The 16,290-nt window shown below is 41.1% G+C and overlaps 1 protein-coding gene and 1 long non-coding RNA gene across 2 annotated transcripts in view; both read right to left on the bottom strand.

Annotated features, from left to right (window-relative positions):
- dpp10 (dipeptidyl peptidase like 10) overlaps positions 1-16,290 on the bottom strand; it is a gene marked incomplete at both ends in the record, with an annotated part of 261,000 nt that overhangs the window by 78,495 nt on the left and 166,215 nt on the right. The window contains one exon of the mRNA XM_080752963.1: positions 15,201-15,296. Coding sequence (XP_080609089.1) covers positions 15,201-15,296 — 96 coding nt within the window. The remainder of the gene's footprint in view (positions 1-15,200; positions 15,297-16,290) is intronic.
- LOC308307697 lies at positions 2,985-5,012 on the bottom strand. The gene is made up of 3 exons (XR_013963229.1): positions 4,735-5,012; positions 3,992-4,548; positions 2,985-3,878 (listed from the first exon to the last, which is right to left on the bottom strand). It is a non-coding gene; the product is annotated as an uncharacterized lncRNA (long non-coding RNA).

Genomic DNA, 16,290 nt, shown 5'->3' with positions numbered 1-16,290 from the left:
TGAAAACTGGAAATACTCCAGTTTGAAGGAAAAAAAAATACTTAAGTAACAGTACTTGAGTAAATGTTCTTAGTTACTTTACACCACTGCTTTACTCTGGGAGTATTCAAAAGGAGAAACCAGGAGTTGTTGTTGACTGAGACATTTGTTCAAAGTGAAGTAGACTTAAAGGACAAGTCCACCCTAAATAACATCTGGACTCATTTTCCTAATTATATTGATACCAAATGACCAATGTCCATGGGGTCAATTAGGCAGAAATGCCCCTGTTGTCCAGTTTCCCCAGCAGAATCCAGCAGCCCTCTTAGCTTAGAGTGGAGACCAGCCTGGCTTTTAGACTATTTGTTGTGGTTAAGTGTTTTTTCTTCTTTTATCAATGTCTTATTAGTTGTCATTACACTAGCGTCCATGCCATCGTTGTCACACACAAGCCGCCACACCCTGCTAAACGTTATGCTGTTATGTGTTTTGCCAAGACCCGGAAAAGACTCGCTGAGATTGGCCAGTACATTCACTTTGATTAGCAGCTGTGCCGAATTCTCACCCCAAAACATGGTTTATGAGACTGTGGCGGTTTGTGTGGGAAAACCAAGGCATGGATGTGTTTGTAAGGTCAACTAGTAACACATTCATGAAAAAGAATTATCACTTTTGACCGCAACAAATGGTGTAAAAGCGGGATCAATATAAATAGGAAAACAAGCCAAGATGTTATTTAGGGCTGAGTTGTCCTTGAACCTACAGGTTTAGAGAAGGAAGAACGATTGGAATCACCCAGAGGAAAAATCTGCTTCTCATTTAAAGCTTTTCAGTTGCTCATGAGACGTAAGGGAGCCACACTTTTGTTTCTCATGTGTGCTTCATTAGAAGATCAGATATTGCTCTCCTTGAAGCTCCTTGTAGATCCTAAAGGTGCTTTAGGATCTTTAAGGAGCTTCTCATTTGGAGCCATGTTTGAGAAGAATTTGAGTATCTTATTCTGAGATTACAGGGAGTGAGAGACGAGATGTAGGGGAGCACTCTCTATTGACTCATTAGTGTATCCTATATTACTCTCATATTGAGCCAAATATGAGAAATAATTGAGTAGCTTTATTTGAGATGATAGGAGCAATAAATGAGACATAGGTGAGAGCTCTCTGATGGCTCATTTAAGTCTCTTAACTGTGACCCAAGATTCTTACTTTGAGCCATTAATGAGCAATAATTGAGATTTAATTACCCAGAACCTTTTTTTCTCACTTGGAGCTGTAAATGAGATACAGTATACATGCAGATATTTTGATATAAAAACAATACAATAATTTCCTTCAATAAAACTTTATTTAATTTCCTTCAATAAAACTTTATTTTCTGTAAGGTGGCTGAAGATGAAGTGCTTTTAACAGTAGTCTTTTAAAAGACTACTTTGGAAAAGGTTTGGGTTGTGTATTTACCTTGCCATGATGTAACTCTAAGGTGGCCAAGAAAACAATACATTTTAGTTATACAACAACCCAAACTACGACCAAAGTGGTCTTTTATTCCAAATAAAATAAAAACAAACATCACAGTTCCTCCCCTTACTACTCATGAATGCAGTGCCAAACAAGAAAGTGACCCTAATCAAATCAATGTGACCAAAACAGTCACTGCTACTTAAGTCAAATACATGCAAAAAAAAACACATGCAATAATACTTAACTAATTAAATGCGCACAGCTTAAAAGTTCACTTAAGAGTGCAAAGTGCCCATTGGTCAGTGCAAAAAGCAGAAGTGACATGTACTCCCAGCAAAACCGGACAGGAACAAACAGTCAGTGATAACTATTCCAGTTATAAGTTACAGTTGTCCTTACCAAACGACCGTTGTGTTTCATTGTATAATGTGAGGACAACATTCACGAAGGACTACCAGTCTCTCACGTCTCCGTCCTGGGTAGATGAATCTATCTGTTCCTCTGTCTCTTACTCCAGTATCCGAGGATCTCGGGTGGGAGTTCTTAAAGATTGTATTAAGTTTCCTGCACCCTGGCCAATTCCTCCACCCCTGCAAGGAGAACCCAACAACGGTGTCCGCCTTCCTCACCAGTCTGTTGAGGTTGAAGGTGTCACCCGCTCAGTTGTTCCTCCCCAGCACGTTATTCCAAAGAAAACTGCTCCACTTGCCATACCAGATTGGTAGAACATCTGTAGCATCCTGTTGCACACGCCAAACGATCCCGTCTTCTCAGGAAGAGCAGGCTGTTCTTACCCTTCCTGTGAATCGCCTCTGCGTTGTGCGACCAGTGTTTCCACGGACACCGCCTTCCATCCAGCTTCGGTGCCATACCGTAAGACATAGTCTGCAGACAGGGAAGATGAAATTAGCTATATAAGCACAGTCAACATGTTTTCCCCACGCCAGTGATGTCGTTCGAACCTTCTCTCAGTCAGTGGGGGAAAATAAAAGATACAATGTTACATTAAACCCTGAGACACAATCTCTTCCATTGAAATAACCAAAGAGTTAATGATCGTTTCGGCCTACACCTGCCACTGTTCAGCGACTGTTGCAGCGCAGCTATCTACAAGACTCTTATTAAGAAGGACCCAGAAGGGGCACTGTTTGATGTAAAGTCATCAACAAAACTTCCAGCTAAACCTTCAGTTTTAGAGGGGCTTTCAACAGGATAATCACAAGGTTTGTGTGCTTTATTAAGATAAAGTACCAAAGAAATTAGAACAACCAGGCTGACCGCATTTAAGACAAAGTGTCTTTCCTGAACAAAGTCTGTGGATTAACTTCAAGTGCGTTGTTAGTGAGTTGGCATTGGCCTGAGGGACTTTACAAATAAAACAAAACATCTCAGTATCAAATCAGTGCATCATCAGAGCACTCAGATAACAATATACTTTTCAGTATTAAAATTCAGTGCAGCATCAGAGCCCTCAAAATAAATCTTCTCAGTTTAGCATCAGAACCCTCAAAACCATCTCAAAAGTATCATAAATCAGTGCAGAATCAAGAGCCGGGAGTCTCTGGTAGGGGACCCAACCGGTAGGAGACAATATAATCTCAAAAGTATTAAATAAATAAAAACAAAATAAAAATAATAATCAGTGCAGCATCCGAGCTCTCATTTATTTGACCCTGGGATTGACCTTGGTGGTAGCAGCATCTATCTGGTAAACAGCACTTTGCAAGAAGTGGTAGACATTAGCCAGATCCCGGTTGTACGAGGTAGCGAAGACGAAATGATTTTTAAAAAGCGTGTCGAAAGAGGCAAGGGAGTCTGGTGACTTACACGGGATTGCACGTTTGTCAATCACAATGAAGTATTTGTGTATGGTACACCTCTGGGTCCCCACAGCCAGTAGATAGGGTTGACGACTCTCGTGATGCTGTCCAGATGCCCCTCGACACTGGTCCCAGTCTGTGACAAGAGAACTTCATTAGTCATGTTATTACAATTAATATGTTTGCAGTTTAGAGCCCCAACTTTATGAGATAGCCACCAGAATCACTTCTTGCCACAAAATGCAACCAACAACATTCTGCCTTATCTTTATTCTGCTAAATGTAAAATAAATAAACATATTCATATCGGTGTATCTCAGGCTGATGGGGATAGATCTGTGGGGGGCGAAAGCAGACAATTATCACAGGGCAGTCGCTGATTACAGATGAGCATGGTTATCGCATGATTTCACAAAAGTATAGTTTTAAGGGTGACTATTAGGGACAGAACAGTGAGCCATCTTAAACTTTAATTGAACTATAACCTTACCTAGATGAACTTCACAAGGTGGTCAATGGCTTGTCGGGCTGAGAGCTTCCCTGGTCTCTTGTTGCGGCCTTGAGGTGAGGGTGGCATGAGGTGGATAAGGCAAGATGGAGGACATCTCACTGTCCCATCCTGAAAATACAAGGGAGAGGAAAAAACCCAGACATTTTTACTAAAATCTCTTCATTTTGGTTTCGAAACCAATTCCCTCTTCCATTAGTATTAGTCATTTAATTCCAGCATACCATTTTCCAGTTGTCCTGTTGGGATTCAGCTTTATGAAGCAGATCTTCAAGGTCGCCTGTCTGGGTGAGGCCATGGCTTTGTTCAAGGACTTTCTGCCTGTAGCGAGTAGGCCCCTTTTCCAGGAACTTGGAAAAGGGGCAGCGATGCAGCGATGTCATCACCAAACATCAGACTGAAATTCTGCTCCATCTGCAGACAAGATGGAATACAGACGACAACATGGCATACATTTTTAATAGGTTCACCTTATGACCAGGGCTGTGATCTGTTTAAAGTCATTTTTCATTTCAGTTCGACTTTAAGGCAATACATACCATTCCCGCAATGTCAAGAAATCTTGGAAAGGTGGTGAATATTTCAGAGGACTTCACTGGGTCATGAACCATTGCTTGGCGATGGGTGAAGGTGTGTTTCATCTTCTCCTCGACGATTGCTTCATCAGTTGTATGGTTCATCAGTGCGATGGCCTCACAACACTGGGTTTTGACAGGGGATTCTGACACTCTGTAATGATCCTCTCTCCTCCAGGTTTGGCCATCAGAATGTTTTCAATCATCTAAGTGGGAGGGGGGAAAAGGGGGGGACAGGGATTTGGTGGCCAAATATATTTACAGTAGCACAAATGTAAACCATGCCCCCCATACTTATCCGCAATTGTACTTTGCCATTTACCCCCCTGCTGCCCCCTTTATCAGAATCACCATCTTGATCTCCATTTCAAACAGTCATCTGCAAATCTTACCTGAGCGAGATGAGTCAGGTCAGCTCTGTTCCTTTGGGCAGGACACGGCTGCAAAATGGTGGTGTCATCAGTCCCCATTGTCTGCACTGGAGCTGAGAAAGGCTAGTTTCAGTGAGCCTCACTGAATCTAGCATGTTGACATAACAGGAGTGATTATAATAACATGTGATTAGCAAGAGGGGATCATTTGTGTTAAGAGTAATGTAAAAGAGATATTATAAATAAATATTGCGTGCCGGATCAAACAACATGAAGTGCTTTTGCGCACTGCTGCCAGTAGCCTACTTATTTAGCATCTGGTACTAACTCTGCTGTCACGTACTGCAGTTGTTCTCAAACTTTTCAGGCCGCAACCCCAAAAATAATCATATTTTAACTGGGGACCCCCCACCCTGACGAGCACTAAGAGTTGGGACAGTACATTTTGTATAACACTGTTCTATTGTGAAAGTCTAGCAGATCTACATGCTCACAACGCCTCGCATTGCGAGGCTTTGTGAGCATGTAGATCTTCTATTTTCACAATCTCTGAGTCTAATATTTGATCATTTGGCCCAATGTTTAGTCTGTCATTTTAGAGGTATTAAAAAGTCCTTAAATTGTCACTTTAGAAATGTGCAAATACCCTCTATACACTTAAAGTTTGTTGGTTTGTTTACTGTTGAGAAAACAATGATTAGCCAATCATCAGGGGACCCCCCAAAATAATTTAGGGACGCCCCTGGGGGTCCCGACCCAAAGGTTGAGAACCACATTTCTAATACCTCAAAAGAACAGGGGAACAAAGGAAAGAAAAGACCGTTATAACATTAAAAGTAAACAAATTATATAAAAACTGGTCAAACGTTGCCCAAATTGTCAAATGATATAAGAGGCAACAATTGTGAAAATAACAGATCTACAAGCTCACTGCATTCCAAGTGCTTGTCAGGGTGGAGGGTCCCCAGTTCAAATATGACTATTTTGGGGGGTCCCCAGTTCAAATATGATTATTTGGGGGGCTTAAGTGGTTAACAGTCAACAGGATCACTGATTACATTAATTATGAGAAGCAGTGTTCTTGGTGACATCACCACCAACAAGTGCCACAGGATATAAATAACAACAAGTGGGCTTGAGACCAGTATATTATACCAAAACTTCATAGGATAGACCAAGGATATTCTCCTCAAAAATATAAAATAAATAAAAAATACCAACAGTACAAAGGCAGGGCCCTTAGCCAATGAGGCTAAGGGCACAGGGGTATATATTTGTGCCCATATGAGCCCACACTGTTTTGTATGAACAGTATTTCTAGTTAAGAACTGGTTCTCAAACTGTTTTTTTATTTAAAGGACCCCCTGTTTTTAGTATGCATATGGCCATGATCCCCCATCATCCATAACTCCCCTAGAACTGTACAAATGGAACCAGATGGACCTGTTAGGGTTAATTTGGTTCCATTTGTATACTCTACTACCATTGCTAGCTAACATTAGCCACAAATACCACACACACACACACACACACACACACACACACACACACACACACACACACACACACACACACACACACACACACACACACACACACACACACACACACACACACACACACACACAGTATTGAACAGCTGCTAGCTAACTTTGGCTCTGTTAGCCACAATACCACACAACAGGCTGCAAGCTGTGCACAAATACACAGCAAAGCACCTTCTGTTAATACAAAATAAAAAAACGTCCACTTCTATCAAAATGGAAGCTTATCTTACACATTTTGAACATTCAGTTCCATTAGGATGTAGTCTACTGTAAAAACGTTAGCATCAGCTAGTGTTAGCATTAGCTAGCGTTAGCATTAGCTTAGTTGTACTGGTTGGATGAACCTTTCAGAAAAATACACACTTTGTACAAAAACACTGCAGACAACATTCTTAAGTAACATACAGTACATGTAGGTTACTTTATCCAGTGGCTATGTTGTTTCACCTACCTAAAAAGGATAAAGTCCATGAGAGCATATAACTCCTGGTTGTTCTTCTCTTCAGCACTGACTGACTGAGGTTCAAAATGGCAGCCAGCCCAGACTGGTTCAAACCAGTTCCAAGTCGTTCCAATAGCTCCTCTCTGTCTTGAGGAGCAATAGATGAGCAGCAAATGAGCAGCAAATGTTTCCTCTGAGAAAGTATAATAATAAGGATATGCCCCGCCTCCTACAGAGCTCTGTTTCCTGCTAGATCAAAGCAATATGTGATGTCACTGTTCTCATCCTTCCCAGTTGTTGTTTGGGCAATTAACCCTTTGACTGACTGCTGCTGAAGCAATAATGCATTGTTTTTCATGAACTACTGTACACTTATCTAAAGATTAGATCTGATCAGATCAGATCAGGGGTCTTCAACAGGGGGTCCGCGACCCCTAGGGGGTCCGCGGGGATACTGCAGGGGGTCCCCTAAAAAAGGGGGGGGGAAATATATAGGATATATATAAATATATAATTTATTTTAAGAAAGAAAAAAAAGAAAAAAAATATATTTTAATAGCATTATTATTATAGCAGTATTGAATGCACAATGTGATTTTACACAATTTTATACATAAATATACAATATATGTTGTAGCCCCCTTCCCTACCCTACAAGGTATCTCAGTTATAACTATTATAATTATAATAAACATACTATAAAGTGTTAGGCCTATACATCATTGGAAAAAATACTATTTTTGTCAATACTGCATGTAGAAATACTCTGTAACAAATCATTCTAAATTTACTTAAAGTACAAAACTGTTGGTATGAAAATGTATTTAAAGTGCAAAAGTAGAAAGTACTCATTATGCAGAATCTTTGAAAAGAGCAGATCTACAAGCTTACAATGGCATTGGTAACATTTTTGAGAGGCCATTTTTGCGACCGTTAGGTCGCAGTTACTATCAAAACCTTCACTGGCAGTCTGTCTGCCTGTCCGTCTGTCCGTCTGTCCGTCCGTCCGTCCACATCACGGCACACCACACTTTTGCCCTTCTCCACAACCGTTGCCCCTATCCATGCCAAACTTTGCACACACACTCCTTGCCTGCCAATCCACAAGCTCCACCCCTCCAGAGACCCCTGGAGCTCCAGGGACCCCCAGGGACCCCCTGGCGCCACTGCCAAAAAGTCAAAAGTAGCCGATCATACATGTGCTTATCTCCTGGTTAGGGAGTCTTACTGGTATTGTTCTGCTCCAGGATTCTGGCTACCCCCCCTAAATCACATGCGCTGAGTCAGAATATGCAGGTTTTATTCCAATGCGCAAACAGGAAGTGTCTCAAAACTGCCACTTCCTGGTGTGTTTTGGGTATTACGAGTTGGTAGGTGCTCCGATATATTTTTTTCTCATGTCTGCATGTCATTTTAAGCCTCAGGTCGACATTCAGTAACCCTAATATCCTATTGTGATTTTATAGTAATTCAAAGGAGGCTAACCCTAGTTTAATCCTAGGAATGTCGCACAGAAATAAAACACACCTCCACGTGTTCGTCTCGGTGAGCTATTCAACATACTAAAAGATGCGCCCTTGACACATGATGGTTTCGGACTTATAACACGAAATAGCTAACCCTAGGGTCAGCTATTTCGCGTTATAAGTCAAAGACGATGCGACATCAGACCTTGGTTCCGAGATATGTTGTAGAGCTCTCCGAGACGAACGTGTGGATGTCTTGGTTATCCTCCTACGACCTTTCTTCCCTGGGATCTCCAATTTGACTAAGGGTCATAGAGTCTATAAACGTTAGAGCACATTGAATGCCAGGCCAGAGAAAGCTATCTCCTCACAGGAGTGTCTGTGTGGGATGAACCTTATACTGGCGTGTTCAGCTCGCAGAGACGAACATGTGTATGTGTGTGTGTGTGTGTGTGTGTGTGTGTGTGTGTAACTCCTCTATACGACACTCCTGTGCCGAGAGAACGGCCCCTAAAGTTAGAATTAGGGTTAGCCCTCTAGGGGTCATACATCAACGCGTTCGTCTCAGCGAGCTGATCAAGAATCTTTTTGCCATGTGTCTGTGCGTCCCCTAGAACCCGAGCTAGCTCTTTTAGAAGGGTTAGAAATCGACTAAAGCATTTTTACGTGACGGGATAAGACTAAGAAAGATCTAACTGATCAGTCTTGATCACATGACTAGCGATTTGTGTGAAATTTGAAGGAGTAATATAAGAAAATATGTATTACGTAAGTTGGCCTGCTGGTGGCGCTATAAAAGGCATGTGACAAATGTAGGGCAAAGTTGAAGTTTTAGTCATGCTGCATAAATTGTTGAAACTCATGTAGTAGTAATAATATCTTAAAATTTAACTAACTTATAATGGTTATCCCCCAAATTAGCATTCTATTGATGCAGACCCTTAGTTTTCATTAGATAACGTTTCTGTAAGTTCTATACTTTATCTTAATAAACTATCTGATACATTGCTTTTAACATTCTTAAATTGGCATGAGATTGGTTCTGTATGTGATAAAATTGAGACATAATTTATCTAATTGTTGGTATCATTCGAGAGCTTGTACTAGCTAGAATGATATATACTTAAGACATTTTCTGAATATGCTATAAATAAAGCAAGTGAATTAAAATGAGCATTAAACACAAATGCATGATCAAATGAGAATGATTGAAGACTGCATCGTTTATAGCTATATACTGGCCAATCTGAGTCTTTAATGTGACTTAAATGAGATAATCTTGAGAGCTCTTTTACAGCTCAACAGTGGTCATTCTGAGACAGACCTGAGATGTAACAAAAAGCCTTAATTGAGCTTTAAATGAGATTATATTGAAAGCTATTTTTATATCACTTGGAGCTAAGTTTGAGACGCAACAATCCAGATGAATTGAGCAATATTTGAGACATTATTGAGCTCTCCTGTATAGCTCATCAGAGCTTCCATCTGAGGCATGTTGCTCCCCAGAAATAGAGGAGAAACAGGAGCAATACCTGAGATCTCCTTTTTGTATCACCTTGATCTCATTTGTGGCTTGAGAAACAAAAGAGCAATAGATGAGGGCTCAATCATGGATTCTGCTTTCCTCTGGGCATGTCTGTGTCTCGGTTTCACTGTTGTGTTCCTGGAGGGAAACGAAGAACAGTGGATGAAGAAGTACTCAAATGTTAAAGTGTCAATACCACAATGCGGAAATAGCCGACTCTGTTACAAATAGGGATGTCAACGGTTAGCCGGTTGGCCGTTCGCAAAAAAAAAAAAAAAAAACGGTTATGCGTAACGGCTTCACGGTTAATTCTCATATTAACATCGCATTGTTCTGGACCTGGATAGCGTTATTTTGCCTTGGGGAGATATAATTTTGTCAAACAGACTCGGGGAGGCGCAAGAGGGGGAAAAGAATCCGAGATCAGATTTTGCCCTAAAATCACGCAAAGCGGTACACAGTATGTCTAGAGTCATGTCATCAACATGGATCTGTCCCATTTAGCGTCACCATCAGGACAATTTTTACATGCGACCTGACGGTCGCTTATCTCCCGATTAGGGAGTCTTACTGGTTTTTATAAATCTGATAACATTGAGCCGGACGGAGAGAAACATTTTGGTATGACTTTACGTTTTTATCCATGTCAGCAACCTAGGAGATTACAAAAGCGTAATCAGTGAAAGCACCAACTTGACGTAGGTCATGGTGTTAATGTCTGTTTTTATCTCTCCTTCACTTTCTACTGGGAAGCTTTAGACCTGCAAGACAAACATTCCATCTACGACGTGTTGTGCGCTTGTAGATCGGATATTTTCATGTTAAATACTTAAAAAAAGGAACACATTTGGACATTCAAGGTTTTCCCCGTAACAATATGCGGTTATATAAAATCAGATCCTTTGCAGATTCTACATCTGCCATATAGAGAGGCCTCCTTTTTCTTCGTAAATTGACGCCCTACTTGATCATTCTACAGTGACACACCAACGCATCAAAAGTAGCAGATCTGCAAGCTCAAACTCAAGCTTTTAGATCTGCTACTTTTTATATATATTTTAATTTGAATCCTGAAAAGTAACAGTTTTGTACATATGAGGTTCCCACCCGACAAGAGAAGATTATGCACTGATCAGGCTCAGACACATGCATTGCTTTTCGTTTATAAACCTTTTAAAAAATCAGATAACATGAGAATTATAGTTTTTATTGTCTTCTAGCTGTGGTGTATATATTCCAACTATCGTCTGGTCTGTATTGACCCTGAACAAAATGATTCTCCCTTGTGAATAGAAGAGGACATCTAATCTAATCTGATCTAATCTAAGTATAAATCACCCTAGAGTGTCTCTCTTCCCGTGCTGATCTAGTAGTTAGGATGATAAATGTATAAAACAGGGCCACGGTGGCACAGGTGGTATGCTGTCGCCTCACAGCTAGAAGGTCGATGCCCTGCCGGGGACACTGGGGGCGTGTTCTCTCCTCCGCGTCATCAGTGCCCACACCCTAGGTGGGGTTGGCGAAAGGGCCTTTCTGTGTGGAGTTTGCATGTTCTCCCTGTGTCTCCTAGGGTAAGTACCCTCACAAAAAAGCATGCTTTAATCCTGGTCTCTATACTGCCTCTACCTGGTCAGCCTGATGGAGGGGAAAGGAACTGGTTGGAATAACATCTTCCTTCCACGCGCTATGTCCAACCGGGGAAGCTCCCCCTGTCAAAGAAGCGGCCTGCTCACTCCTCATGCATTGAAGGAAGCATGAGCTCAGTTCGGGGCTCTCCCCAGGTTGGCAGAGGGAGAGCAGCGCCCAGGATTAGGTTATTGGCACTGGGTGAAAAAATTGGTTACAAAATCGACGGTCGGTAAATGTATGTAAATGTATAAATAGAAGCTACTGCTCCTAATATTTACGATGGGTAAATGTACCTACATGAAATACATGGGTCCTTGACATGAACATGTCAAGAGTCTAAAACAACGTTAGACAATAAAGTCTGACAGACCTGCAGCTTATTTTTGTGCCCCTTTCCATAGACCCATATGGTAGCTTAATTGTATCTCTTGCAAAACCTGTCTGTTTTCTCAATGGTTTTACACAAGGACGCGTCACTCCTCCAGTAGGTTTGTTGTTGTACAAAGGGGATTTGTTTGTTGAGGGTTATACCCTGAGGAAGGCTGCAAAGACGAAAACATGTGGGTTATCCCATTTTTTAATTATTTTTTTCAAATATGATTTAGCCAAAATGAATTAAAGGCTTTTTAACTTTTAAGAAGAGTGACTTGGTTTCCTTTTTTTCTTTTGATCCTTCAGTTTCCTACCAAAGAGCACCTTCAGCACACTTTTTCTTTTTTAATCTTCCGAGCACCCAGTCTTTTTTCTTTCTGAAGGTATGTTGTTGCTGTTGGGAGAGAGAGAAAAACGTTTGCTTTCGTTCACTTTCCCCCCACGAACCTCACACACATTCTCCTGGGCTGGTGGAGGTGAGCTGACCTTGTGCTGTGTGCTGTGTTTGTTTATTGGGCTCCTTGTGAGGTGAAGTCAAATCAACCACCAGAATACAGTGTGGATATCGTCTCTGTCCGATGGAAACCTCATATCTCCATAAAAAAAACTGTTGATACTGTTTTCAGAAACGACAAAATTAGCAGATCTACAAGCTCGAAACGCATTGCTTGTGGATCTGCTTCTTTTGATGCTTTTGTGTCATCAAGTGGGGGTGTTGATTTACGAAGAAAATACACACACACACACACACACACACACACACACACACACACACACACACACACACACACACACACACACACACACACACACACACACACACACACACACACACACACACACACACACACACACACCACCCATCCCACCTCATCCATCCCCAAGCCTGAAGCCTCTATGGCCCCATAAACCTGACGCTTCTGACTGCATTCAATCACAATGTCTCTCTCTCTCTCTCTCTCTCTCTCTCTCTCTCTCTCTCTCTCTCTCTCTCTCTCTCTCTCTCTCTCTCTCTCTCTCTCTCTCTTGCCCGAGGTCAGCTCGGGGAATGATGAGGTGGTGTTTTTGAGGGGCAGGGGGGATATGTCAGTGGATGAAATATTGATGGAGAGTGGAAAAGGCCTGGTTTCTATACGTAGTTCTGTTCTGTGCTGGAGGCAGTCACGCAACCACAATCCCCCCCTCTGGCATGAAGTCACGCATGCAACCACAGCCAGGAGAGAACAACCCCAAACAAATAGACCTTTTAGAAAGCAGGGTTAGGGCTTCAAATTAACATATTGGTTCATTAGATTGAATGGATAGTTTCGAAACGGCAGCTTATGGAAGTGAAGTCAAGTTAAAAACCTTACGCAGAGAAATCACCATTTAATTTCACATATTCAGATATAGTATTCTGTTCTCCTGCTAAGCCATCTATCCCATCATGCAATGTCGGAATTAGCATTTATTTTGTCTGATAGGCTGCTCTTGTTTCCTGTATGGTCTCTGTTGTCCACTGCCCCCTGCTGGAACTGGCTTGAACCAGTGGTCCATGAGGACATACAGAGCTACTATTACACCACAGTTTTAACAAAATATCATTGTTAATACATCTTCCTTTGAGATTTACATTAGACTAAAGCCAACAGACTAGTGATACCTTTGAAAACTAACAGGTAGAAATCACAGTTTTTTTAATCGCGATTTTTCACCATTTTTGGATGGAAACTGCCTGTTTATGTCGAGTTCTGAAACTCAAGTATGTGAAGAGTCTGACTTGGAAAGAATTATATATATTTTCTGGACTTTTTCTGAAGATTGGGTAAGCACAAGATACCTGTGATAATATTCGTCACGTGTAAATACGTAGATGATTATTTTTATTTCTATTTTATTTTTTATCTCGCTTGTAGATCGGCTATTTTGAAAATAGACAATCTACAAGTGAACAACGCAATGTGTTGTAATATATTGTCTATCGCCTATAAGGCTCAAAGTGGTTTATGTATGTTTCGTAATAAGTAATACAAATCTACAAAGTAACTGGTAACTAGTATTTTTAAACTAATTGTAGCGGAGTAAAAAGTACAACAAGAGCCATTTGTCTCTGAGATGTAGTGGATTAGAAGTAAATGAATGAATTGAAATACTCACACTACATTGTAGCTACCATGTTCTAATCACATATCCATGCATGGCTTCACTTGGCATCTGGCTGATATCAAGACAAGGCTCTCCAGAGTCCACACACACACTTTGGTAAATAAGGAACATAAGGAATCAATAAAAGCCTGACACTCTCAACGTCGCGTAGAACCTGCACACTCAGAAGCACCAATAATAGTTATAACGGTATAACGTTTCAAACACCAATATATTCTACAGGACCCCATAACTCTGAGCATCTCCAAACGGAACTAAATGGACCTGCACACGTTCACTCTCAGAGTTACAGACCTTTAAAGGAGAATTCCAAGTGACCCGTTTTCTTACCACAATCTGATGTTATAATATGCCAGTGGAAAAGTTCATTTTTATGAGCAAGGTTATTAAGCTTTCATAATTTGACTTGATGTTCTGTAATTGGTCTTACCTCATCAACTCCATATGTAGACCCGGAAAACGTATAACTGCATATATGGAGTCGGCTCCATATGCGGCAAAGTCATCTATCTGCTGACATCAGTCTGTCGGTTTCTGATGTCACAAGTACACAGCCAAGCACTATATCAAGGGTGGCCTTTACCCTTTGAGTTTGGATGCAAGCAGGAGCTCGACTCCGACGTGACTCCTAGTCTATAATCGCATTCATTAGCCAGCTCTCACAGAGTGACCCCATGGCCCCATAGCCTTCTGTATCGAGTCGGGATATCTGGCCTTACAACCCAGATATCTCTGCGTTGTACAGGGATACTCAGATCCATTATCCATAAGCATGAGGGTTGACATCTCGGTTAAGTTCTTATCGGACACTACTGCAGCGGGTCCTAATCCTGGGCAACCAGTTCCTTTGAGTAGTACGTTATACTGTGACCAGGGTAAAAAACACCATATCCGTAATGTGACCAGGGTCACCATGGGCCCTATTTTTACCAAGCTAAACCCTAAACCCCTACACTTCTTTGCCTTTTTTTTGTATTTTGAAAAACATTTTAAATAGTTAAAATAGCTGATCTACAAGCTCACAACGTGTTGATGTAAATCGGCTATTTAAAGTATTTCAAAATACAAAATAAAAAAAAGGAAAAGAAGTTTAGGGTTTTAGGGTTTAGCATGGCAGAAAATATGCCCCCTAATCACTGTGACCAGAGTAACAACACCATATCAGTACTGTGACCAGGTTAATTAACAACACCATATCAGTACTGTGACCAGGGTAAAAACAACAAACCACCCACAGCACTCACAGCTGGTCAGAAACACTAAGCTGATACCTCAACAACAGAGTAGAATGTACTCAATGTGTGCAAATAATAAACACTATACGACAGAGCAGTATTTGTCAGGTGGGTGTGGTTACTTACCGTTGACCCATTTGGCCTCGGGGTCATGCACCATGAACTCAGCCTTGAAGAGATCTTCCACTGTGAACTTTGTGTCACTTCCTGCCTGGTTCTCCACTGAAAAACATCAAAACAAAAAGAGAAGCGTGAATTAAATTCACTAGATATATTTTTTAAAGTTCGTCTTTACTCCTTTTCTCCCCAATTTAGTTGTAATTGATTCCTCATCCACCCTCAACATTTTTATTTTTTATTTTTAATAATTTATTATAGTATTCCCAAATAATTATAAAACAATAAATAAAAAGGTTATTGAAAAAACACGGCCACGCGACAAAAACATTTTTTTGAGAGTGAAATAACCCTAACCCACTGTGGCCACTTGTGTCAAGTTGCCAATCAAACCGTAAACTGATCGAACCAGACACCCCCACCCATTCACTCAGATCAGCTAACACAGGGATGCTGACAGAACCCTCGCTAAAAACCCCAAGACAAATATTCACTCGTCCTAGACAATTCGCCCTCATGGCCCCCAAACTGTGGAATAAACTCCCTGTCGCACTTAGAACAGCAGAACAGAACAGACTCACTTCCTAGCTTCCGCCGTGGTCTGAAGACTCACCTCTTCAGACTCCACCTTGGCCCATGCATAGCACTTACCGTAGCACTTGCCTACCCTCAATGACCATACACTTAGGTTAGATAGCATTTCTTTGTTTTTTTATATAATGTTTTTTTTTTACTGAATAGGTGCTTGGTCTACCTACGATCTTTTTCTTAGATTACTATTTCTATGCATTTGATGTACTGAAGTTGATGTATTGATGTATTACCTTGCTTATTGTAAGTTGCTATGGATTAAGAGTGTTTGCTAAATGCTTAAATTGTAAATTGTACACAGACGAACAAAAACTAAAGGTCTTGTCCCGAACATCCTCTGGCTACGGGAGAAGCAACGGGAACATGGTCTCGCTCCCCGGCCAGAGGCTAAACGATCATCAGACTCCATCCGACGAGTTCTAGGATCGAGTTAGGCTTGTCTGTTTCATTTTGAAAGCCCCTTCACAAACGGGAAGTGGGTTAAGTGCTTGTGCATCCAAGCTGTTTA

This window comes from Nannobrachium achirus (genome assembly GCF_963921795.1).
Source record: "Nannobrachium achirus genome assembly, chromosome: 22".
Taxonomy (NCBI): Eukaryota; Metazoa; Chordata; class Actinopteri; order Myctophiformes; family Myctophidae; genus Nannobrachium; species Nannobrachium achirus.
This window is presented reverse-complemented; position numbering and strand designations above follow the sequence as displayed.